General features: G+C 57.8%; 1 protein-coding gene across 3 annotated transcripts; it reads left to right on the forward strand.

Moving 5' to 3' along the window:
• Nucleotides 1–891: 891 nt before the first annotated feature.
• APC2 (APC regulator of WNT signaling pathway 2) lies at nt 892–25,667 on the forward strand. 3 transcript variants are annotated; one of them, XM_036425045.2, is made up of 15 exons: nt 892–1,026; nt 7,881–8,039; nt 8,213–8,303; nt 8,406–8,586; nt 12,627–12,735; nt 12,865–12,981; nt 13,744–13,821; nt 14,013–14,111; nt 14,558–14,948; nt 15,508–15,603; nt 16,893–17,032; nt 17,461–17,538; nt 17,730–17,846; nt 18,236–18,450; nt 19,068–25,667. In XM_036425045.2, the coding sequence occupies exons 1-15, from the start codon at nt 973–975 to the stop codon at nt 24,025–24,027; spliced, it is 6,885 nt and encodes a 2,294-aa protein (XP_036280938.1). In that variant the 5' UTR covers nt 892–972; the 3' UTR covers nt 24,028–25,667. The 3 variants fall into 3 exon arrangements, with proteins under 3 accessions (XP_036280938.1, XP_045432277.1, XP_036280939.1); XM_045576321.1 differs by having other exon boundaries at nt 12,868–12,981; XM_036425046.2 differs by lacking the exon at nt 892–1,026 and adding an exon at nt 3,594–4,820.
• The last annotated feature ends 270 nt before the right edge of the window (nt 25,668–25,937 follow it).

Genomic DNA, 25,937 nt, shown 5'->3' on the forward strand with positions numbered 1-25,937 from the left:
GGCCCAAGGATATTTTTCCATTGATATTTAGGGAGAGTAGAAGAGAGAGGGGAAGACAGAGAGAAACATCAATGTGAGAGAAACTCATTGATTGGTTGCCTCCTGCATGAACTCCCACCAGGGCCCCAGCCTGGGAGGAACTTGCAACCAAGGCAATCACCCTTGATTTGAATCAAACCCAGGATCCTTCAGTTCCACAGGCCCACACTCTATCCACTGAGCCAGACCGGCTAGGGCCCACACTCAGGGGTTTTGACTGTTTTGTTCATTGCACAGGTGCTTAATACATGTTTGTTAAATAAATTTTGGAATGTTTATGGGTGTTGCAGCCTCTTCAGGCCCTTCCATGCCCAGCACCCAGCTCAGAACTTGGCAAAAGCAGGCACGCAGCCAATATTTGCTGAATGAGTAATGAACTGAGCGCACAGCCCTAGCTTGGGCAAACTAGAGGAGGGGCCTGGGCTCCTGCAGGCCACTGTCCAAGCGGGCAGCTGACTACCGCCGCAGGGCCACGCCTCTCTCCATTCCTCCATTCTAGGCGGGACCCCTCCTCCCTGAGTTCCCACTTCCCCATACCGTACCCCTTCCCAGCTCCTATGGGAGCCCTCCCCGCTCTTCCTTCACCCACGGAGCCCTTCTTCACCTTTCTAGGGTTCCCCCATCCTGACCCTCTTCTCTGCTCACACGCCCTCCATCTCCCTCGGGATCTCCTTGAGCCGCGCCTCCCGGGGGACATCACGGCGAGACTCCTTTTCCTGCCCCTGCAGGTCCCCAAGACCCCATTCATTCGACCCTTTCTAGGAGGAGCTTTGGCTCTGGTCTGCTGAGTGAACCTCCCCGTTCCCTTCACGCAGGCGCAGGGCGTCCCGGCCGCCACCCCCCATCCTCACCCCACCCCCACCTCCACCCCCGCCTTCCCCACTCCTCCTGCCGAGGGCGGGGCGCGGGCTGGTCCGAGGCGGCCACTGCTCCATGGGGCTCCTGGGGCTCCTGAGCTTGCTGCACTCGGCCTTCTTCGGGGACCAGGTAGGGCGCGGGGGCCCTGCGGCGGGGATACGGGCCCGGCCCTGGGCGCAGCTAAGGGGTGCGGACCGCGGGGACAGTGGTCTCGGCGCCGGCAGAGGCTCGCGCACCCCGGCTGGATGAGTCTGGGGTCTGGTGCAGTGGCACGGGGGACCGTTGCCAGGGAAACCGCCTCAGGCTGTTGGCAAGGCTGGGAGACCCTCCGCTACACTGCAGTGACCCCCTCTTCCTGGTTTGCGCAAGCGCAGGCTCACTGGGCCCAGCACTCAGCCTCGAAGGGAGACCCCCCAGACCCCGACCCCTGTGGGGACTCCGAGACCGGCTGGGGCAGTGGGGCTACGGCAGGAGCGCGCCGTGCCGAGGCTCCACCCTGAACAGGCTTCGGGTTGGGGTCCGGGCCACGCCCTGCACCTCTCTAGTCCTCAGTTTCCTCTTCTGAACACCAAGCACAGGGCCTACCACGTTTGCGGATGGTGACGTTCTTCCTAATAACATATTGTACATCTCACTGGGCCCTAGCTGTTTGCCGGTCTCCACAGTCGTTCTGAATCTTGGAGCTATAATATCCCTATTTAAGATGAAGCTGAGTCTAAGGGTGCAGCGGGGAGCCCAAGGTCACATCCGGAGCTGAGCCAGGAACCTAATTGCGGGGTGGAAACGCCCTCAGAGCATACCACCTAGAGGCTGGAAGGAGCTGTCCGCGGTGCTGACGGGCCCACGCACCAGCCCCCTCCTCACCCATGAAAATGAGGCTCAGGACCCTGGTCAGGCCACCCAACCAGAGTCAGATTTGGGGGGGGCGGGGCTTAGACTGTCTGGTTCCCCTACCCTCCCTCTCTCCCCCCAACCCCGCCCCCCCCCCCTCTGCCATGGGCATCCCCTCCTCACTTGTCAGGGCCCTGCCTGCCTTGTCACCCGAGACTTGTCCAAGGTCTCATGATGACCTAGAGCCTTCCTGCTTCCCTCTAGCCCCCTACCCAGCTCCTAGTGGGGGATGCCGCTGGTTCTGCCCCCAGCCCCTGGCACATCGAAGGGGCTCATTGGGGAAGCAAGGAGATCAAAGGGGCAGAAACTCCTGAGGTCAGACTCAGAAAGCCCAAAGACACTCCATGAGTGACCCTACAATGTGTTGGGATTGGGGGGGGGGGGGGATTAGCCTCTGGGGATGGGAAGAAACGAAATGAGCCCCATGATTTAAATTTCTTCTTGAGAACCCAGCAGTAATGAGTAGGTTTCTGGGAAAGGCCCTTCCTTGCTAGGCCTGGGCACTGTGCAATGAGGATCTCTCAGCCCTTTGAGATTGGGCCTGGGATCTTGGGGAGGGGCTGTGAAGATTACTGAAGTTCTCGTGGTTATAGAATTTCCAGTGATACCTGAGTGTGGCTGTGGCTCAAAGATTTACAGGGTCAAGGATTTGGGGGATGTCAAGGACATAATGTCCAAGAGGCTTGTGGACCAGGGCATCCTGCCTTGGGGTCTCAGCCCCCATATCCTCTCAGCCATCCAGGCTCCCACCATATCCAGATAGGTGAGGAAGGGAGGGAGTTTCAGGTCCTGATGGGACTCTTGCATGAACTCAAATCAATGTATTCCCTGCCCTGAGCTTCAGTTTCTCCATATGTATGAGGGCAGGACTGGCCATTGGACCTTCCAAGCCCCTACCAGCTCTAAGGTTCTGGCTATGGGAGTCTGGGGAGCAGTGACATCATAGAACTGGGTGGGGAAGGTGAGACTTAGTTCACTGAGATGTGGGGATAGGGATTCTCCAATCCACCTTCCAGTGAACAAAATGAGAAACTGAAGCCAGAGAGAGGCATGCCCAAGGTTACAAAAGGATATCAAGGCAGAGCTGAAGCCAGAGCCCTGGGCTCTGTTTCCTCCCCTCTCCCATTTCAGCTTTGCCTAGTTTGCCCTGCTTTAAAATATGTTTTAATTGACTTTTTAAGAGAGAGAGGAAGGGAGAGGGAGAGAGAAATAGAAATTCTGATGAGAGAGAAACATCAGCTGCCTCCTGCACATCCCCTACTGGGATCGAGCCCACAACCTGGGAATCGAACTGGTGACCTCTTGGTGCATGACTTGATGCTCAACCACTGAGCTGCACCCTGAAATTTGCCCTGCTTTAAACACCTCATCTCTCCCCCAGTCCAGCCCTACCACCTGCCTGCTGTACTCCTTGGCCCCATCAGAAGAGCATAGCCCTTGAATGAGCTCTAATTTCTCACAACTTCAGGTATTGCACATGCTGTTCCCTCAGCTTGAAATGCCTTTCCCTCCTTGGGGCCAATTCTTTTGCATCTTGAAGAGGCCCCGAACTGGTGTGCCCCCTCATTTCAGCCTTCCCAGCCTTCAGAAAGAGCCCTCCACGCTCTGCACCAACTTCCCAGCCCCACAGTCTGGGGACAACTGTGTCTGGCTCTGGAGGCGCTGGGACAGCCAGACTTGAGTCCACAGGGGCCTCCAGCATTGCTGCCTCAGGATGGACACATAGGACCTCCTACAGCCGACCCAGCAGAAAACCGCATGATCCTGTGCTCCTCCTGTGGTCCCTAGCACCAACCACAGATGGGAGACTGAGGGTCTCAAAGTGAACAATTTTCCCTGGCCCCTGAAGCCAGGAAAAGACAGAGGTAGGCCCCAAATCCGCATTCCATCCTTTAGGGTGTGCACATGTCAGCAGTAGGAATGACTGGGCTGCAGCTGCAGGTTCTGGCTGTGGGAGTTAAATCCGCTCGTGGTCTACATGGATCCATCAAGGATCTGAGACAGCTAGGGCCTGGGGATATGTATTCCTGAGACCTCAGATTCCTCTCTCTTCTGGTTTTCCTTCTGTGAGGGTGAATTAGTGGTGCGGTGAGGTAGAGACATAGGGGGAAAGAGAGGGGATAGATGGAGAGAAACTGAGAGATGTGGGGGAAGAAGACACGGAGTCAAGGCAGATGCCCATGGAGGAGCTGTCGCTCTGCCAGGGAGAAAAGAAAAAATGGGGAGAAATGCAGGGTCCCGGGCGCTCCCCAGGATGCCTGCCCATCCCCATCCCCATGTTTCCCCTTCCCCACCAGCGCCGGGGTTTCATTCAGCCTGAATCCTGAGGCTGTCTCATCCTGACCCATCCACACAAGGCTGGACCGAATCCGAGGGGTAGGGGGCTGACCGGCCCTGCTTCTGCCCCTGCCCCGGGAGCTTCCCCGCCCCCCCCCCCCCCCCCCGCCCCCAGCAAGATTCTGATGTAACCCTCAAGCCTGGATGCTTTACTCTCAAATTATGCTGATCCTGCGGCGGGACATCCTAGGAGACCTTTCACCCCAGAATGCTGTGGGGGACACGGGGTCCGGGGTCCTGGTTCTCCAGGCGTCCCCTTTCCCTGGAGACTCCATCTCCCGCACCACCACGCCCGCACACGCAGCCCCTGAACGCGCGAGGAGGCCAGAAGCCCCGCGGCGGCCGCCGGTCCCCGCCCCGGGCCGCCATTGGCTGTTGCCATGGCACCAGCCCGTCTTCCCGCGCCTCTATTGGCCGCCTCGCGTGCATCCCGCATCCCGCATCCTCCCCCGCTCGCGGTGGTCTCGCCCAGCGCCCTGAGTGGCGGCGCCGCCTGCCAGGCCCGCACCGGCCTTTGTCCTCCCCAGAGCCCCTTGCTCACGCCGCCAAGACCCCCGGAACCCCGGAGCCGGCGCCCCCGCGGCCGCCCTGGCCCAGGAGCGCCAGGATCTCAAGCGGGGTCTCGGGATTGCGCCGAGGGAGGGGGACCGGGCCCCTGGGGGGTCCGCCAGCCCAGCCCAGCTGGAGTAAGATAAGTAAGCGGCGCGTTTTCTGGGTTGAGGGTAGGGGGCGCGGTCGCCGTCTCTGAGGGATGTCTTCATGCTCTCCCCTCCCCCCCACTTCTCTCTGCTGCGCAGGTCCGCTCTGGCTTTGGAGCCTCTGCGTCTCCAGGGTGGAGCCGGAGGGGAAACTGAGTCCCAAAGAGGTGGGCACCTGTGTCGCTGCAGTCGGTCCCACGCACACATCCACTCACCAGCTTGGATACCTGGACCTCCCAGTCTGTGGGCAGGCCTGCTGGTGTGCCTTGGGGCGGGGCGGGGCAGCGCTACAGCTCTCTGGGTGTCTAGTCCTCAGGAAGTGGGAGCTTGGATTGAAGGAAGGAGAAGGCCCCCTTTGGGCTACACCTGTGCTATATACCTGCCGCTGATATTTGGCCACTCTTTCCTTAATTAGAGGAACCGCCATCTATCAGTGCTTTTCCTTTGGTAATAAACATATCTCAGGGAGGCCTCCAGGAGGTTCCTGATGGGTGAAGGGCAGGCAGGAGGGCTTCCTGGAGGAAGCTGTGCTGCGAAGGATGGCAAGTCAGGAAAGCTGATCCGGGCAGGAGAGCTGCATGTGCAAAGACCTGGGGGAAGAGAGTGGCGTGTATACGGAGGAGACGGGTCTTATGATGAGGGTACTGGGGAGCCATGGCAGCTATTGAAGCAGGGAGACATGGAGTCCGACCAGTACTTCCAAAGTTTCTGTCTGTCTGTGAATGAGAAATGGACTATGGGAGGCCAGCGAGGCTTCTTTGATGGGAGAGATGTGGGGAGAATGAGGGCCCAGCTGGGCAAAGCTTGAGGGGCTGGTAAGAGAGTGGATGGAGCCCTAACCGGTTTTGCTCAGTGGATAGTGCGTCGGCTTGCCTGCAGGCTGAAAGGTCTCCGGTTCAATTCCGGTTAAGGGCATGTACCTTGGTTGCGGGCACATCCCCAGCAGGAGGTGTGCAGGAGGCAGCTGATCGATGTTTTTCTCTCATCAAGGTTTCTAACTCTCTATCCCTCTCTGTAAAAAAAAAATATATATATATATATATATATATATATATATATATATATATAATTTATTTTTTTTTTAAAGAGAGTGGATGGAGGTGAGAACCCAGGATTGAATGTGGGAGAACGCAGAGGGGGGGGCTTGTTGCCATGTTGCCAAGCTCCATCTAATGAGAGTGCAGGAGTGGCAGGGGGAGTGAAGGTATCCAAGCTGGCTCTGCTGGCTCTGCAAGGGTGACGTGTGTGTGTGTGTGTGTGTGTGTGTGTGTGTGTGTGTGTGTTTGTGTGTATGTGTGTTGGGGGGGGATGCTTGGGAAGGAAGTTTGGGTTTAGGAAATGGCAGGGATATGCTGGGGTTTGTGCTTAACCTAGTGCTTCCCCTGGCGAGGTACAGCACGATGGCTTCAGTCAGGAAACAGGGGCCTAGCCAGATCCCGGGGACGTTACCACAATCCCAGGCCTCATTCTCAGCTGGGACCCCTGACTGAGCCGTGGGCAGGATCGATATTAGGGTGATAGACAAAGGCTGTGGCCCCCAAGCATCTGGCCTCCCTCACCTGACACACTATCTTCCAGTCTGACCTATGACTTGTGTTTGCTGAGTGACTACAGTTCCTCCTCCTAACCCTCACATCAGCCCACTAGATGGGCTGGGCAGACTGAGTTCCTTCCATTCCTCAGATGGGGGAACTGAGTTCAGCAGAGGGCATAGGGCCCATGTGCCTCCACATTTCCTATCTGAGCATGCCCAGTGTCTAGGTTCCAGCTGTGCCTTGTCTGCCCTTCTAGATGGGGGACTATGATAAGGAAGCCAAATGACAGAGCCGGCATGCAGTAGGTTCTCGGAGCCAATTTGAAATGCCTGACCTATCCCCCACCTGGGGCAGAGCATTTAGGTTCCCCTACTCCAAGCCCATCTGTGTCCTTGGTGACTTCAGGTGAGCAGGGACCTTCTAGGGGTAGCAAGAGAGAGCGGAAAATGAATGAGCAAGTGAATGAGAGTGTGGTCGGGTCAGGGAGGGAGCAAAGGGTATCCCCTATGGGCAGAAGAGGGCTGGCTGATTTGGGGAGGGGACACAGGGGGGCAGGGGGAGGGGGCTCCCGGGGAGGAGGTGGCACAGGGGATGGGCTGCTATTGGTGAGCCTCAGACAAAGGCAGAGAGAGGGAGGAGGAGCGCTCATGTTAAGGGAACAAAGAGAGAAGGTGGTGGGGCAGGAAGGCTCTGGCAGGAGTGCCAGGCTGAGGGAGGAGATGCTGGCCTGCTGGACGGAGCGAGAAAGGACAGCCAGACACACAAAGCAGGTGGCAGCGGTGGAGCCTGGGGATGAGGCCAGGGTGCTGGGGGGCCACAGGAGCTGGCAGAGGGCTGACTGCAGGTTCCCTGGGCCACACAGGTAGCTACCCAGATCCAGCTGCCTATGGAGGGGTTGTGGGGGCGGCAGAGCATTTGGGATCCCAAATTCCAGGGTGACCGTAGTAGGCTCGTGTCCCCTGGAGCTCCACTGTCAGCCTGTCCATTGGTTTCTTAGACCCTTCGTGACATTTTTGTTGTCTGTCAATTAAATCAGTGGGTAGTCTGTCCACCCAGCCTCTGGGCAGCTACATTGCTGCAGGGAAAGTGTCTTGGCTGTCCATCTGTCTGTCTCTCTCTCTGGCTGTAAGCCTGGTGGCACTGAGCTGGCTAATCCATCTGCTGGGTTAGGCTGTCAGTCTTGGCTATCCGTCTGTTGGCTGGCTGTTTTATAAGCACATGTGTCCAGGAACCCAACTGTGAGAATGGAAGTCTTTCTGTATCTGTCTGTTGGTCAGCTGGGTGTTTGGGTTGTCTGTTTCTCTGAATACCTGTCTGATGGCTTTGTCTCTCTCTCCTGTTGTTCCTGCCTTTGTCTGTCATTCCATCTGCCACACCATCTGTCCCTAGGATTCCCCGGGCCAGCACTATCCTGCCTGCAGCTCCTCCTACCTGGGACCCAGCTCCAGGGTTGGGTGGGAGGGCTGGGGCTTAGGTCCGGGGCCACCCCCTCCTCAGAGCCTCATGTTGCCTGTGGCTACAGGTGCTGCAGGAGCTAAAGATGACGAGCTCCGTGGCACCCTACGAACAGCTGGTTCGGCAAGTGGAAGCCTTGAAGGCCGAGAACAGTCACCTGAGGCAGGAGCTTCGAGACAACTCAAGCCACCTGTCCAAGCTGGAGACCGAGACATCTGGCATGAAGGTGGGGGTGGGGCTGGGCAGAGGACATGGGCCTGGGTCACAAGGACAAACACGAGGGCACTGGACCCCAGAAATGGGCAGGCAGGGCCAAGGGCATCTCACAGGGGGCTGGAGCTGGGCAGCTCAGGGCAGTGGCCATGACAACCAGCACTCTTTCCTGCCCCTCACCTCCAGGAGGTACTGAAGCACTTACAGGGTAAGCTGGAGCAGGAGGCCCGAGTGCTGGTGTCCTCAGGGCAGACGGAGGTGCTGGATCAACTGAAAGGTGAGAGGCCAGCCTTGGGGCCCCCTCTACACAGTGGGTGAGCTGGGAGGAGGAGGGACAGGAGGGGTGCTGACCTCACCCTCTCCCTCCATTCCGATCCAGCCCTGCAGATGGATATTACCAGCCTGTACAACCTCAAGTTCCAGCCCCCAGCCCTGGGCCCTGAGCCTGCTGCCCAGACCCCTGAGGGAAGCCCAGTACATGGCTCCGGGACTTCCAAGGACAGCTTTGGGGAATTGAGCCGGGCCACCATCCGGCTGCTGGAGGAACTGGACAGAGAACGGTGAGAAACTGACCACTGGCCCCGCTCCCCAGCCAGACTCCACCCCTGTAGTCTCTGCCCTTTGATTGGCCCATCAGCATGTGCACCACCCACCAAGCCAGTCCTACCCACCTTCCGAGCCTCCACTTCAGGCACCAGCTTTCTGTGGCTCCTCCAGCTACTTCCCCGTCACAGCTGACCTCAGCTGGAGGACAAAGAGGAGGGGACTTTCCTGACAGAGGGAAGGGCTCCTAGGAGACGTCCCCAGGGGTCCCCAACACCCAGTCATCACCAGGGACAGGGCTGTGTCCAGTGCCAGGGCTCAGAGTTAGGCCTGGAGCCAGAGGAGCTCAAAGCAGTCTTTGTGAGGAAAGGCTGCAGCCCGAGAAACCTGGAGGGGAGGGGACAGCAGAGAGAGGCAGGGTCCAGGCACGCAGCTCAGCTTGGCTGGGCTGTTTGGGGCCAGAGAGACATGGAGGTCCATGCTCTGCTCCTGTGTGATGTCAAGCAAGTCCCCTAGCCGCTCCCAGCCTCAGACTTCCGCTCTGTAAAATGGGTAGGAATAGCAGTGTCTCCCCACAGGATGCAAAGGTGAGAAGTCCAACTTAATACACAGAATCAGAGTTGTTGGGGAGGGAGAGACCTTGTGAAGTTTTCGGTTTGGGGGCATTATAATATCATTTAAAGTAATCAAATGTTTAGGGTGAATCACCCAGAGCATGGGTGCAGCCAGATGGGGTTAAGGGCAGAGCCAAATCTGTTGCAACTGCAACTGGAGCAATCTGAGCTTGAAGCTTCCTCTGTGTAGCCTGGAGGGAGATTATAGAGTTTGGGCGAGGTGTTATCGCCCCCATCAGAGTCTTTCTCTGAGAATAAGAATTTACAAAGAAACTACCTTCTCTTTCTCTTAAAAAAAATACATATATATATATATATATATATATATATATATATATATATATAATTGATTTCAGAGAGGAAGGGAGAGGGAGAGAGAAACATCAATGATAAGAGAGAATCATTGATTGGCTGCCTCCTGCATGCAACCTACTGGGGATCGAGCCTGCAACTCAGGTATGTGCCCTTAACTAGAACTGAACTGATCCTTCTTCAGTCCACAGGCTGATGCTCTATCCCACATGTGTCAAACACAAGGCCCGCGGGCCCAATCCGTCCCGCCAGGCCTTGCAATGTGGCCCGCACCGCGCTGTCATCACTGCACTCCGCTGCGTTTCCATCACAATGACAGTTTATGACTGTTCAGTAAACCATTCGGCCCGCGATTTAGGCTGGATTTTAGATTTTGGCCCCTTCTCTGATTGAGTTCGACACCCCTACTCTATCCACTGAGCCAAACCGGATTTGGCTACCTTCTCTCTCTCTCTCTCTCTCTTTTTTTTTTTTTAAATATATATATATATTTTATTGATTTTTTACAGAGAGGAAGGGAGAGGATAGAGAGTTAGAAACATCGATGAGAGAGAATCATCGATCAGCTGCCTCTTGCACACCCCTTACTGGGGATGTGCCTGCAACCAAGATACATGTCCCCGACCGGGATCGAACCTGAGACCTTTCAGTCCACAGGCCGACGCTCTATCCACTGAGCCAAACCGGTTTTGGCACTACCTTCTCTCTTTAATCAACTTTCTGTGCTCCACCCACCCATCCCTAGTAAAGGGGAGCACCAAGGGCAAGGCTTTGCCATGCTGCCTGTTAAACTTGGCCATACACCAAGCATGTCAAACTCGTGGCCCAAAAAGAATATTTTTTTGTGGCCCAGGCAATATAATGGTATGTAAAAAATGTTTTAATAAAAATTTCGTAACTTAATTTTTATAATATCCTATTATACGTACCTAGAGGCCCAGTGCACAGATTTGTGGCTTGGGCAGAGGGTTCCCTCAGCCTGCCTTGTGCCCTCTCGCAATCCAGGACCCTTTGGGGTGTGTCTGAATGCCAGTTTAGGCTTGATTGGCCGCCTGGGAATCGGGCCTAAACTGGCACTCGGACTTCCTCTAAGGGACATAGCAGTATGCCAAGTGGCAGGTGGCCAGGGAGGAGCCCAAGCCACCTGCGCTCATCCTGGCCTATTGTGCCTGGGCTGCTGCTCAGTAGCGCTGCTGTGGTCAGGAGAGGCTCCTGCCACACAGCTGCGCTCACCAGCCGTGAGCCCAGCCTCTGGCTGAGCCGCGCTCCCCCTGTGGGAGCACACTGACCACCAGAGGGCAGCTCCTGTGTTGAGCATCTGCCCCCTGGTGGTCAATACACATCATAGTAACTGGTCATAATGGTCACTCAGGCTTTTAAATAGATAGATAGATAGATAGATAGATAGACAGACTCGAGACATGGTGCACAAAAATCTTTAAAAAAAATATATATATTTTATTGTTTTTTCACAGAGAGGAAGAGAGAGGGATAGATAGTTAGAAACATCGATGAGAGAGAATCATTGATCAGCTGCCTCTTGCACACCCCCTACTGGGGATGTGCCCTCAATCAAGGTACATACCCTTGACGGGAATCGAACCCAGGACCTTTCAGTCTGCAGGCCGACGCTCTATCCACTGAGCCAAACCGGTTTCGGCTGGTGCACAAAATTCTTGCACAGGTAGGGTCCCTACGCCTGGTCAGTGATCAGGCCAATTAGGGCCTCTGGGTGTCCGCCTGGGCCTCCCTTCCCTGGCTGCTGGCTGCCAGCTGGTGCCTTCCTTTGTTCTGTACCACCCTCTGCTGGTCAGTGCACGTCACAGCAAGCGATTAAACTTCTGGTCTCCTGGTGGAACACCTGAGGGGACACTTTGCATATTAGCCATATATATATTAAACCCAAGCAACTGAACGACCAATCAGTTGCTATGACACCCACTGACCACTAGAGGGCAGATGCTCAATGCAGTAGCTGCCTCCTGGTGGTCAGTGTGCTCCCACAGCCAACCTTCAGCAGTCTCTCCCCCTGGCAGCCCAGCCTGCCCCCACAATGGGTCCCAATTAGGAGGCTGGCTGGCCCCAATTGTCCCATCTCACTGGGGGAGATGGCCCTGATCGTCCCTGATCACTGACCAGGCTGAGGGACCCCATCCATACACAAATTTGTGCACCAGGCCTTTAGTTATTAATAATGAACTACAATATTTGCTAATGACTGATTACTATAATCGTGTTGCATTCATTTCTCTTATGTGCCTTATGCACAGGTGCACCATTTCTCTCCACTAATACTACCGTGTTTCCCCAAAAATAAGACATCCTCCAAAAATAAGACCTAGCGCATGGAAAGATAAGACATCCCCTGAAAATAAGACCTCGCACAACTTTGGGAGAAAAAATTAATATAAGACACTGTCTTATTTTCTGGGAAACAGGGTAGCAGCAAATATTTTAGCGGCTAATTGCCACATCATTAGTCTTGTACTGACTTGTTTGGTGTGTGCAACAGGAAATATTTCGCTTTTGGAGAACAAGAAAAATAGGTTTATTTGCATTATGCTTATTAATTTGTGCAGTTATTCAGCGTCTGGTAGGTTAATGTTCAAGAGAAAATATTGTTATTAAAATGTTCCATTATTTATGTTAACTATTACTTATTTATTTCAGCCTTTGTATTCAACATGTCTCTATCTAAATAAACCTATGTTTCTATGAAAATTGAAGCTTTTGGCCCTAGCCGGTATGGCTCAGTGGATAGAGTGTTGGCCTGCAGACTGAAAGGTCCTGGGTTCCATCCGGTCAAGGGCACACGCCTAAGTTGTGGGCTCGATTCCCCAGTAGGGGGCATGCTGGAGGCAGCCAATCAATGATTCTCTCTCATCATTGATGTTTCTACCTCTCTTCCTCTCTGCAATCAATAAAAGTTAAACAAAAATTTCTTAAGGCATAAAAAAAAAAATTGAAGCTTTTTTTCCCCGCCCCACATAAACTTAAATCTTGTTTATTTGGCCGGTGTTAGCCTTTGAGTTTGACGTGCTTACCATACACTAAGCACCCAACAAGCGATTATAAAATCAAAATAAACCACACCTAATAATGGCTCCCCCTCTGCGGCCCGGCCCACTCAGGTGTTTCCTGTTGAATGAGATTGAGAAGGAGGAAAAGGAGAAGCTCTGGTACTACTCCCAGCTGCAGGGCCTGTCCAAGCGCCTGGAGGAGCTCCCGCACGTGGAGACGGTGAGCAGCGGGGAGAAGGGAGGAGGGGAGGGTGCTGTGGGTCGCCCCGCCCCTAGCCTGGGGTGTGGCGGGCAGGTCCCAGGCCCTGGCCCGGTCAGACGCTCACCTCGGCCTGCCCACTCCTCCCAGCAGTTCTCCATGCAGATGGACCTGATCCGGCAGCAGCTGGAGTTTGAGTCCCAGCACATCCGGACGCTGATGGAAGAGCGCTTTGGCACCTCCGACGAGATGGTGCAGCGGGCGCAGGTGCGGCGGTGGGCGGGGCCGCGGCGGTGGGCGGGGCCGCGGCGAGGCTATTCGTGGTGGATGAGCGGAGAGGTCTTTGTGGGAAAAGTCTGGATGGATGGGCGGAGTAATGTGCCTTTGGGATAGAGGGCAGTGACTGCTGTGGGCGGGCTCTGGCTCAGGCGGTGGAGCCAAAGGCTAGAGCTGTCTGGGGGTGCAGCCAGATGGGGTTAAGGGCAGAGCCAGGCTCAGCGGTGGAGAACAGAGGCCAGGGCTGACAGTGGGTGACTTGATCAGTGGGTGAGGACATATCAGGAGTGGGCAGGTCTAGAAGGATGGGTGGGATCTAAATAGGGGTGAGACCCAACAAGGGAGTAGGCAGGTCTAGCATAGGGCCTAAGTAGGGGGCGGGGCTGGAAGGATGAGGAAGGGTCTCAACAGTGAGTAGGACCAAATCATGGAGTAGTGGAGTCAGAGCCTGGCCTAGGGAGTGTGGACCGTGAGTGGGGGCAAGATGTGAGTGGAGTCAGACAACAGGCTAGGGTGAGAATGGGTGGGCCCTATCAAGGAGTAGGTGGAGTTAGGGCCGCGGGTGGGGTTTGGATAGAGGGAATGACCATACCTTAAAGTAGGAAGAGTCAGATCTGGGGGGTGGGATTTGAGCTGGGCCAAATCAGAGGTGGGTGGATTAGGACAGTGGGCAGAGCTATATCAGGGAGCAGGCTGGGTCAGAGCAGGGACCTGGTCAGTCACAGCAAGCTACGTGTACCTTTCTCCCACCAGATCCGTGCTTCTCGCCTGGAGCAAATCGACAAGGAGCTGCTGTCTGCGCAGGATCGGGTGCAGCAGACTGAGCCCCAGGTACTGGGAGGGGCAGGGTCAGGGCCCTCAGGGGAGGTGATGGCCCAGGGGAGGAGGGTACCTGAGGACCCTGCCCAGAGTGTAGGTATAGATGGAGCCTCCAGCAATCATCATGGAGTGTGGCCAGTGTCAGCAGTGAGGGTGCTTTCTGTGGTGCTCCCATAACCCCCAGGCTGGTGCTCTCCTCACAGGCCCTGCTGGCAGTAAAGTCGGTGCCAGTGGACGAGGACCCTGACACCAAGGTCCCTGTGCACCCTGAGGACGGTGCCCCTCAGCCAGGCAACAGCAAGGTAAGGGGGAGGCCAGTTGGGGTGAACTGAGGGGCAGGGTGGGGAGTGGAAAGCCAGCTGGGTGAGGGTGTGGTGAGGTTGGTAGGGTCCAGCATGTGGTTTGGGGCCCGGGGAGGTGGGCAGGGATACCTGTCCTATGTTCTTTGGGAGAGCACTCTAGACTTAGACGTAGGGCTGCCCCTAGAAGTACCCAGTGAGGGCAGTGGAGTGGGCATTTGGTCCTCCACTGGGGGCATCTCCACAATGGCTGAGGCCTCTCATCCATCTCCCCACGGGTGTGTGGTGGCCCATGGGGGATGCAAGGTGAGGGTGGTGGGGGTGAGGAAGTGATTCCCCTGGGCTGGGGTCACAGGACTCCTACCATGGGGGTCGCCCCTGGCTGGGGAGGAGGACACACTGACTGGGGCCAGGTGGAATCCATCGCCGTCCCCCTCCCGCTGCCACAGGTGGAGGTGGTCTTCTGGCTGCTGTCAATGCTGGCAACACGGGACCAGGAGGACACAGCACGCACGCTACTCGCCATGTCCAGTTCTCCTGAGAGCTGTGTGGCCATGCGCCGCTCCGGCTGCCTGCCACTGCTACTGCAGATCTTGCACGGCACAGAGGCCGGGGCTGGGGGTCGCAACGGGACCCCCGGGGTGCCCGGAGCCAAGGACGCACGCATGCGTGCCAACGCAGCTCTGCACAACATTGTCTTCTCCCAGCCCGACCAGGGCCTGGCGCGCAAGGAAATGCGTGTCCTGCACGTGCTGGAGCAGATCCGAGCCTACTGTGAGACCTGCTGGGATTGGCTGCAGGCGCAGGACAGCATCACCAAGGGAGGCGGGGTGGGCAGCGGTGAGTGTGCAGCCTCCCCGGCCACCTTTGAGCAAGGAGCACGGAGCCTGGGCCATCGGGGTGGCAGGGTGATTTCGTGAGCAGCCCCTGGCCTTCTCTGTGCACTTTCTCTGCGTCACGTGTGGGCTGAAGCCTGTGGCGACTTTATCATGATTGACTGGCAAAAAGAGCCACCCGCAGCCTGTGCCCTGGTTGCAGGGTAGCTCAAGAAACAGTCATTGAATGCATGTAACCAGAAATATGGGTGCTGACTTTGAGATTCCTAGTTTGGGCAGCTGATCACAAAGCTAATCTATGACAAAAGCACCACCCAAAGGTCCTGAGCACCCAGCACACCTTCATCTCCTGTCTCAGCTCTGGGTGAGGCAGACACCTTATTACTCATTTTAAGAAGAGTTAGAAAAGGAGGCCACTGCTCTGGGAGTGACCTCTCGGGTGCCAAGCATGCAGTGGTTTGCAGAGCTTGGGTCTCTGTGGGGGTGAAGGCAGGGATGGGTAGGACTCAGCAGGGGTAATTTCCTGGACTGGAACAGCTCTGATCTGGTCCCTTGGCCCACAGCCCCAGTCCCCATTGAGCCACAGATCTGCCAGGCCACCTGTGCGGTGATGAAGCTGTCCTTCGATGAGGAATATCGCCGTGCCATGAATGAGCTGGGTGAGTGCACCCCTCACCTCCTCCGTGTCCCCTCCATTTGGCCTGAGGCGTCTGGGCCTCATTCAGCCCAGGGCAGGCTTTCAGCCTTAATGGTCCTGGGCTCAGAGGATAGGGAAGTGGCCAGAAGCCAAGAGCAAAGGTGAGAGGTCCAACTTAATACACAGAATCAGAGTTGTTGGGGTGGGGGAGACCTTGTGAAGTTTTAAGAGCATTATATCATTTAAAGTAATAGAAACTTGGACAAAAATCTCATCAATGTGCTTAATTTTACTCCAGTGACTACAAAATTAGATACTTCTCATTCAGCAGATAATCACACACTCAAAGGTTTATCAGATCTCTTGTGGTCTGGCTGCATAGAAATGGGCATTCGCAACCATGACAAGAAAGCAGACGCTGATGAGAGTGTATACCTTTCAAGTCATTCCCTTCCCAGTTGGAAATAAAACTCCAGATCTGGAAACCACAGAAGTGTCCAACAACCCCAGCCCCTAAGTGCACAGATTGCCTCTGTTGTCTTTGCTCAGTGAAGCAGGAAGACCACCTTGCATTTGAATTGCAAGTTAATTCTTTTCTTTTTTATATATATATTTAATATTTTAAAAATATATTGTTATTAATTTCAGAGAGGGAGAGACAGAAACATCAATGATAACAGAGAATCATTGATTGGCTGTCCCCCGAGTGTTCCCCACTGGGGAATGAGCCTGCAACCCAAGCATGTGCCCTGACTGGGAATTGAACCATGACCTCCTGTTCATAGGTCAATGCTCAACCACTGAGCCATGCTGGCTGGGCAAAAGTTCTTTCTCTTCTACTCACCCTGACCATTTCCCTCCATGTTTGCTTTCTCTTTGTAAAGTGAGAGTCTAGTTTTCATAGTGACCAAAGAACTTTGTGTGTGGCAATCATCAGAGGCTGGAGGTCTAATGGTCTTGGGATGTTGAGGGCCTTCATGACCCGAGAGCAGAAGGGAGCTGGGAACCTGAGCAAATAGCAGGGAAAAGCATTCCAGGGAGAGGGAACAGCACATGCAAAGGCCTAGAAGCTGAAGAAGTATGAATGGAAGTGTGAAGGAGGTAGGTGTGGAGATCCAGGGAATCACGTCAGCCTGGCGGCAGGCTGCCTGAGGAGGTATCCTTGGAGTTTGGCTTCAAAGGTGGGCTTGAGGAGAGCAGACCTGGATGGAGGGAGGGCACCTAAGCAGGGGAATGGAACGGGCGGAGGTTGGGAGGTTTGTTTGGGGTGTCTCCCTGCACCTCCCTGTGCACCCTCCCATGTTCCCATAGGTGGGCTGCAGGCTGTGGCAGATCTACTGCAGGTGGATTATGAGATGCACAAGATGACCCAGGACCCACTCAACCTTGCCCTTCGCAGATACGCTGGCATGACCCTCACCAACCTCACCTTTGGGGACGTCGCCAACAAGGTGCCTGGGATGGGCAGGTGGCATCAATGCTCCCCCCACCCTTGTCTGAGCCTCAAAACAGCCCTGAGAGGTGGGGAAAGTTGTCCTCAGTTTATAGGTGGGTAGACTGAGGCCCAGAGAGGGCCATGAAAGGAGGGATGTGGCTGGATTCCGTTGGCTAGGCCACCGTCTTCTTGGTTGCTCTACTGCAGAGAGTGGGGCCTCTGGGCTGGAGGAGGCTGTGTGTCTGCTCCTGTCTCAGCCTCAATTTCCTCATCAAAGCAACAGGGAGATTGCTATCCCTTTGCCTTAGTGGTAAGAGGGGATGCTGAGTCTTTAGCTCTAGCACATAGTAGGTGCACAGGGAGAAAGCCTGAAGGTGGGGCATGGTGTCCCTCATGGATCCTGCCCCACCAGCCATGGCATGAATTTCCTGTGGCACCCCACAGGCCACACTGTGTGCCCGGCGTGGCAGCATGGAGGCCATCGTGGCCCAACTGGCTTCTGAGAGCGAGGATCTTCACCAGGTACCTGGATGGAGCGGGTGGGGCGTGGGGAGAGCCTTGCCAAGTGTCCCACCGTCCAAGGCCCCTGCCGACAGAGTCCCCTCTCCTATGGGTGTGATGGGCACCGCCTTCAGTCTCTGTAGCCCCACCACATGCGGGGCTGAGGGCAGGGGGCCCAGGGCCCATCTTGCCCGCCCTGTGCCCTGACCCAGGTGGTGTCCAGCATCTTGCGCAACCTGTCCTGGCGGGCCGACATCAACAGCAAGAAGGTCCTGAGGGAGGTTGGCAGCATGACCGCCCTGATGCAGTGCGTCCTCCGAGCCTCCAAGGTAGGCACTGAAGGGGCACGACGGAGTAGGGGGTCGGAATGCACCTGAGACCCAGGGGAGAGGGCACTGCCATGGCTGCTTAATACCAGCCACAGGGCAGGGAGATACTGGCAACAGGGGCTGAGTTCTCTGTCTTGAGGGGAGTCACACCAAACAACTTACCACTTAGCTTACCAGGTGGTCCTCAGGCGGGCCTGGGGTTTCCATCCCTTCAACCCTGAGATCCCGTGAGGCCCCGTTTTATTATTTCTCGCTTTTATTTGAAAATGTATTTGGGTGCCTTTCCTTCCAGCCTTTTGGCTGCGCCTTGATGGGGAGGGCCTAGTGGGTGGGGCCAGTGCCTGGGGCACCCCTCCACTGACCTTCACCTGTCCCACCCCGGTGCTCAGGAGTCCACCCTGAAGAGCGTGCTCAGTGCCCTGTGGAACCTCTCGGCACACAGCACGGAGAACAAGGCAGCCATCTGCCAAGTGGACGGCGCCCTGGGCTTCCTAGTGAGCACGCTGACCTACAAGTGCCAGAGCAACTCGCTGGCCATCATCGAGAGCGGCGGAGGCATCCTGCGCAACGTGTCCAGCCTCATCGCCACCCGAGAGGACTACAGGTGGGTGCACCCGCCCCAATCCTGGAGGCCAGAGGGCTCCACAGAGGGTGCTGGGGGAAGGTGGGCCCCAGGTGTGGTCTGGGGCGGGGGTGGCAGTCTGTAGTGAACTGTCGCTGAGGCTGCAGCATTGTTTGTCCTCCGGCAAATGGATGCTCCGACTTGTCCCAGGGACTGATTTTTGTGATACAAGTATCTCCAAATATTACATGAGCTATACTTTGCTAAATATTTTACTTGTTAATAAAATAGTTATTAACTTAATAATTTACAAATACTTAGCATTTTAAAAAACAAATAGAATGTATAGTATGTTTATCCCAAATATGACATGCGATATTATGCTAAAATAAGATACACTAAATTTTATTTTAAAAGATAAGTATTTTTAATTTACTATTACAATTATTTAATAAATGTGTTATTTCTCTTAAGTAAAAAAAAAATTAACACAAGTATATCCCATTCGATATTTGGGGTAGACTTATACTACCTATCTATTCTCTTCTCTGAGAGTCTAAGTCAGCCGGATGCCTTCTATTTTTATTTGCTAAATCTGGCCACCCTGCTCCTGGTAAGACGAGGGTTGGCCCCGCCTGACATGCTGCTCTGTGCTGCAGGCAGGTGTTGCGGGACCACAACTGCCTGCAGACTCTGCTGCAGCACCTGACATCACACAGCCTGACCATCGTGAGCAACGCCTGCGGCACCCTCTGGAACCTGTCCGCCCGCAGCCCACGGGACCAGGAGCTGCTGTGGGACCTGGGCGCCGTGGCCATGCTGCGCAACCTGGTGCACTCCAAACACAAAATGATTGCCATGGGCAGTGCCGCCGCCCTGCGCAACCTGCTGGCTCACCGGCCTGCCAAGTACCAGGCAGCAGCCACGGCCATCTCCCCCAGCGCCTGTGTGCCCAGCCTGTACGTGCGCAAGCAGCGGGCCCTGGAGGCCGAGCTGGACGCGCGGCACCTGGCCCAGACGCTGGACCACCTGGAGAAGCAGGACCTGCCCGAGGCCGAGGCCGAGGCCGAGGCCGCCTCCAAGAAGCCGTTGCCGCCCCTGCGGCACCTGGACGGGCTGGCCCAGGATTATGCCTCAGACTCGGGCTGCTTCGACGATGATGATGTGCCCTCCCTGGCCGCTGTGGCCGCCACCGCCGAGCCTGCCAGTCCTACTGTGCTGTCCCTCTTTCTGGGCAGCAACTTCCCGCAAGGCCAGGCACTGGCCCGGGCCCCACCTGCCCATCGCGGTGGCCCAGAGCTGGAGAAGGAGGCCGGTGGGGAGGCAGCCTTGGCAGCCAGGGCCAAGGCCAAGCTGGCACTGGCAGTGGCTCGGATTGACCGGCTGGTGGAGGACATCTCGGCCCTGCACACTTCATCTGATGACAGCTTCAGCCTCAGCTCTGGGGACCCGGGGCAGGAGGCACTGCGGGAGGGCCGAGCCCAGTCCTGCTCTCCTTGCCGGGGGCCTAAGGGTAGGCAGCGGGAGGCCAGTGGCCGAGGTCACCCCTTGTTGCGGCTCAAGGTAGCCCACGCCAGCCTCTCCAATGACAGCCTTAACAGTGGTAGCACGAGTGATGGGCACTGTCCCCGTGACCCCATAAGGCCCTGCCCGCTGGCCTCATTGGCCAAGCGCCGAGAAGGGCTCCCCTGTGGCCAGGCACGGCCCAACCAACTCGATCTCCACCTGCCGGGCGGCCAGGCCAAGCCGGTAGCCCGGGAAGCTGCAGCCGCCGACGCCTGCGTGCGCACCATCAAGCTGTCACCTACCTACCAGCATGTGCCACTGCTCAAGGACACTGCCAGGGCTGGTGTGGGGCTCCCGGCCCCTGGCGCCCGGAGACATGCCTGGCTGTCTGCAGAGGGCCTGAACAAGGCTCCCGAGAAGCTGGTGGCGGAGGCGGCACCACTCTGCCTGTCCCAGTGTAGCTCCCTGTCCTCACTGTCCTCGGCTGGCCACCCGGGACCCAGCGAGGCAGGGGACCTGGATGACAGTGACTCGTCCCTGGAGGGGCTGGAGGAGGCTGGCCCCAGCGAGGCGGAGCTGGACGGGGCCTGGCATGGGCCGGGGGCTGCCTCCCTGCCCATGGCCATCCCGGTGCCGCCTCGGGGCCGGAGCCTGGGAGTGGAGGACACCACCCCATCCAGCTCCTCAGAGAACTGTGTGCAGGAGACACCACTGGTGCTCAGCCGCTGCAGCTCGGTGAGCTCCCTGGGCAGCTTTGAGAGCCCATCCATTGCCAGCTCCATCCCCAGTGACCCCTGCAGCGGGCTGGGCAGTGGCACAGTCAGCCCCAGCGAGCTGCCCGACAGCCCTGGGCAGACCATGCCACCGAGCCGTAGCAAGACGCCGCCCCTGGCGCCCCCACCTCCTGGTGAGCACGGAACCACCCATTTCAGCCTGCAGTGGGAAAGCTACGTGAAGCGCTTCTTGGACATCGCCGACTGCCGCGAGCGCTGCTGGCTGCCCTCCGGGCTGGACGCCGGCAGTGTGCGCTTCACCGTGGAGAAGCCGGACGAGAACTTCTCCTGCGCCTCCAGCCTGAGCGCGCTGGCCCTGCACGAGCACTACGTGCAGAAGGATGTCGAACTGCGGCTGCTGCCTCCAGCCTGCCCTGAACTTGGCGGGGGTGGTGGGCCTGGCCAGCACTTCGCTGGGCACTGCTGTCGAGATGAGGCCAGTGGTCGCCTTGAAGGACCGCCTGCCACCAACCAGGAGCTGGAGCTGCTGCGGGACTGCCTGGGTGCAGCCGTGCCCACCCGGCTCCGCAAGGTGGCCTCGGCACTGGTGCCCAGCCGCTGCGCACTTCCCATGCCCGTCTACATGCTGGTGCCCACCCCGGCCCGGGAGGACGGCTCATGCACTGACTTGGCCGAGGGCACGCAGGTCAATTTCGGTGTGGCCTCACTCAGCGATGAGGCACTGCAGGCATCTCCCAGGGACCCAGCTGGTGGGTGTGGGGACAGGCAGAAGCCAACAGGCCTAGAGGCTCCTGCCAGGCAGGCCACTGGGCGCCGGCACAGGGTTGGGGGTGCAGGCTGCAGAACGGAGCCAGCCCGAGGGCTGGTCAGGAACAGGGCACGGCTGGAGCTGCCCCTCCAAAAGCCCCCGAGAGCTTGTGCAGACAAGAAAAGCCCCCAATTGGGCCGAGCTCATGGGGAGGGGGCACTGCAGTCCCTATGCCTCACAACGCCTACTGAGGAGGCTGTGTACTGCTTCTACAGCAACGGCTCAGACGAGGAGCTGTCCACAGCGGCGGGGGTGACACCCTCCCGGTGGGCATCTGCTACGCCCCAGACAGCGAAGAGGGAGCGCCTGGCTGGCAAGAAGAAGGCACAGGCTGTATCCAACGCCACAATGCCCACCCGGGCCCAGCCTAGCCTCATTGCTGACGAGACACCACCATGTTACTCCCTGAGCTCCTCCACCAGCTCCCTCAGCGAGCCTGAGCCTGAGCCTGAGGCTGGCAGGCCCCGTGCCCATGAGCCAGTGGTCACCAAGGACCGGGGCCCTGGCAGCGGGAATGACGGCCGTCCCAGTTCTCAGGCCAAAGAAGAGATGCTGAGGCGCTGCATTGGCTCAGCCACGCCCAGGCGCCGCCCACAGGTGTCAGATCCAAGGCGTCGCAAGCCCCGAGATGCCCGGCTGGACAAGCGGTCAGAGGGGCCGCGGGAGCGTGGCGAGGAGGCAGCAGGGTCCGACCATGCCTCGGATCTGGACAGCGTCGAGTGGCGCGCCATCCAGGAGGGCGCCAACTCCATCGTCACCTGGCTGCACCAGGCCGCAGCAGCCGCCACTCAGGAGGCCTCGTCTGAGTCTGACTCTCTCTTGTCCTTCACGTCAGGGCTGTCTGTGGGCTCCACCCTACAGCCCTCTCTACACAGGAAAGGGCGGCCGACACGAGCAAAGGGACAAGCGAGCAGTGCCACCCGGCCAGAGAAACGGGATGTGGCCCTGGCCCAGCGCAGCAGCAGCTCCTGCTTGCCCATTGGCCCAGAGAAGCTGCGCGGCGCCCAGAAAACCACACCCGGGATGCCAGCTATGCTTCGAGGAAGAACAGTGATCTACATGCCCAGCTCAGCCACCCGATCTCAGCCCAAAGGCACCCCTGGCCTCCACACCACACCGAGGAAGATGGGACCCCAGAGCCCCACACAGCCAGCAGCTCCCACCAAAGCCCTGGGCCCTGGGCAGCAGCGGTCTCGAAGCCTGCACAGGCCTGGCAAGATCTCAGAGCTTGCAGCCCTGAGCCCCCTCCAGAGGAGTGCCACGCCACCGGCCCGCCTCACGAAGACCCCCTCATCCAGCTCCTCCCAGACCTCCCCTGCCTCCCAGCCCCTGCCCAGGAGGCCGCTCCCAGCTGCCCATGTTTCGGGGCCCCTGCCCAGCCCCGGGGCCTCACTGGTGTCCAAGACACCCACGCGGGCCCTGCTGGCCAAGCAGCACAAGACACAGAAGTCACCTGTGCGGATCCCCTTCATGCAGAAGCCCACCAAGCGGGTGCCACCATCCCCGGCCAGGGCAGCCCCAGAGCCAGGCTCCAGGGGTCGGGTGGTGTCCAAGGGGTGCCCGAGTGCCCCAGGGGGCCGCCTGGGCCTGGTGCGCATGGCCTCGGCCCAGTCCAGTGGCAGCGAGTTCTCCAACCGCTCAGGTTTCCAGCGGCAGCTGACCTTCATCAAGGAATCGCCAGGCCTGCTGCACCGACGTCGTCTGGAGCTGTCCACAGCCAAAGCCGCCCCCTCCGCCTCCCAGGGTGGCTCACCCCGCCGGAGCAGGCCTGCGCTGCCCACCGTCTTTCTCTGTTCCTCCCGCTGCAAGGAACTGCGGGCACCCTCCCCACAGGCCCCGACCCCCCAGCAGCCCCCCTCAGCGCGGTCAGGCCCTGGCAAGCGGCCACCGAGGCGCACCAGCTCAGAGAGCCCGTCACGTCTGCCCATCCGCAAGCAGGCCACCCAGCCTGAGGCCGTCAAGCGCTATGCCTCTCTGCCCCACATCAGCACGGCCCCAAAGCCGGAGGGCGCTGCCCCTAGTCCCGCCTCGGACCCCGCACGCCGCGGCAGCGATGGAGAGGCCCGGCCGCTACCCAGGGTGGCCTCGCCGTGCACCACTTGGCGTCGCATCCGGGATGAGGACGTGCCACACATCCTGCGGAGCACACTGCCCTCTACCGCCCTGCCGCTCATGGGCACCTCGTCAGAGGAGTGCCCAGGCAGTCCCCTGCAGCGCAAGACCAGTGATGCTGTGGTCCAGACAGAGGATTTTGCTGCCACCAAGACCAACTCCAGCACATCCCCAAGCTTGGAGAGCAGGGGGCCGCCCCAGGCCCTGGCCAGCGGACCTACATCCCTTCTGGGCAGCGACGTGGATAAGCCTGGTCCTGCCAAGGCACCCACCTCGGCCCCCTTCACCCATGAGAGCCTAGGAGTGGCTGGGGGGGGCTTTGCTGCCAGCCGGCATGGCTCCCCCAGCCGCTCGGCCCGAGTCCCCCCCTTCAACTATGTGCCCAGCCCCATGGTAGCAGCCACCACCACTGACTCAGCTGTGGAGAAAGCCCCCGTGCCCGCTGACCTCCTAGAATAGTTGCCTGGACTGGTTTTCTGGAACATCCTCTCTGGTTGTCCTGAGGGTGGTCCCGGGAACTGCCTACTCACCTGAGTCCCCGCCTCAGGGCCCCACCCCAGCCCGTCGGCCTCACATCTCATGCTTTTGTGCTGTGGGGGCTAGGGAAGGAGTTGGGCTGCGTGCTGGACCTCAAGTCCCAGCCTGGCCCACATGCAGAGACCATCTTCCTGACCCCCAGCCCAGCTGCGCTTAAGCCTCAGCAGGACACTCATCTCTGGGGAACCCAGGGGGACTGCAGCATCCGCCTGAGGTGGGGGGTGAGGCTTCAGGGTGGTGCCATCTAGCACAGGCCCGAGGCATCCATCGGAGGACAACGCTCATTACAGGAGCAGCTGGGTAATTTTCAATGATAACTGCTGAACTGAGAGAGGGACATAGCTGAGCCTGACAATGAGACAGGCCCCTCCATTTTAGGTGCCAAGCCAGAGGCTAATGGATAGAACACTGTCAGAACAGCCTGGAAGGAGCAAGGAGAGAAGGGCAAAGGAAGATAGCTGGGTGATGCGGGGACACCCTATATCCCCACTCCTGGCTGGGGTGGGTGCTGGTTTTGGCCAAAGGAGGAAAAGGGGGACTAGAGAGGTAGGTGGAGGGAGTCAGGAACAGCTGGCAGGTGAGGTGCAGTGGGAAGGAGGAGGAGAGTCAGCCAAATACGGTTCACCTTGGTGACATACAAAGCCCAGGACCTATAGGGCGGCACAACTGCAGGGACTGGGGTGGGGCTGACACCTGGCCTAGGAGCTACAGGGCCTAGGGCCCCAGTCCTGTGGCCAGACTAGCTGGATGTGTAGAGGCTATGGCTGCTGGGGTGCTCAAGTGCTGGTGTCAGAGAGGCAGAGATGGAGCACAAGGAGCCTGGTGGGCCTCGGGCTCCTGCCAGTGTGCAGTATGCGGGGACACTGCTCAGGTCCCCCTCGGCTTCCTGCAGATACAGCCAATGACCTCATTCCTGGGGAAGCCTGGCTTTGAGAAGTAGCTGCTCTCGGGCTCATAGACCTGCCACAGTGCGGTGGGAGCTGCCCCAGAGGGGCTGGGGAGCAGATGCTGTTTGAGGAGATGGGCAACATGATGACTAGATTTTAGGTCCCTTCTCTGGGAAGTTGGGTGGAAGTGCAGAAGGAGCTCCTGTCCCTGCCCATGGGCACCACTGTCGCCCCCACCCCCTGTCCATGGAAAGAGCTGAGACAAGAACAGAAGTGTTTACTGGACCATCCTCAGTTTCCCCAGTGGGGCTCTTGGGGCCACCCTGATTCAACTCTCAGAGACACACAGACATCATGTTACTTCTGCTAACATGTCTGTGTCATGTATTATAAGCCCTGGAACACCCTGTCCACCAGGACAACTGCCCGGGCTCTGCCTCAGGCCACGGGCAGGATGCTGGAATGGCTAGATGCACCAAGTACTCCTTTTATGACCAAACTTCTAGGATGAGCTGGCACACAGAGGACCATGGCAATGAGAGCTGGGCAGTGCATTGCATGAGCCCATAGTTAACCCTAGGACACACTGGAGCGGGAGGTGGGGAGGGGAGTACAGGAGGAATATTTCAGATGCATCTCAGAAACCAGGATTCCTCGTCTCCATCCTTAACCTGAACTGGCAGGACTGGGTGGCCTCAACTCCTTTTTAAGCAGGCTCTCACACTTACCATGGGCCAGCTACCTCCCAAGTGGCCTGGTGGGAGAAGTTGTGCAGAGACAGACACAGCTTGCCCAGCCAAAGGGAATCTGAAGTGATGGGTACCGGGGGTGGGAGCACCCAAGCACTGTGAGACCCTGGTGGTGCTCTCAACATTCTGTCTGTTTTCCCACTTGGGCCAGGAGAACTCCAGAGCTACCTCTAGAGCCAGAGTGGCTGTTGTGACT

This window comes from Pipistrellus kuhlii, unplaced genomic scaffold, assembly GCF_014108245.1.
Source record: "Pipistrellus kuhlii isolate mPipKuh1 unplaced genomic scaffold, mPipKuh1.p scaffold_m20_p_8, whole genome shotgun sequence".
NCBI lineage: Eukaryota > Metazoa > Chordata > Mammalia > Chiroptera > Vespertilionidae > Pipistrellus > Pipistrellus kuhlii.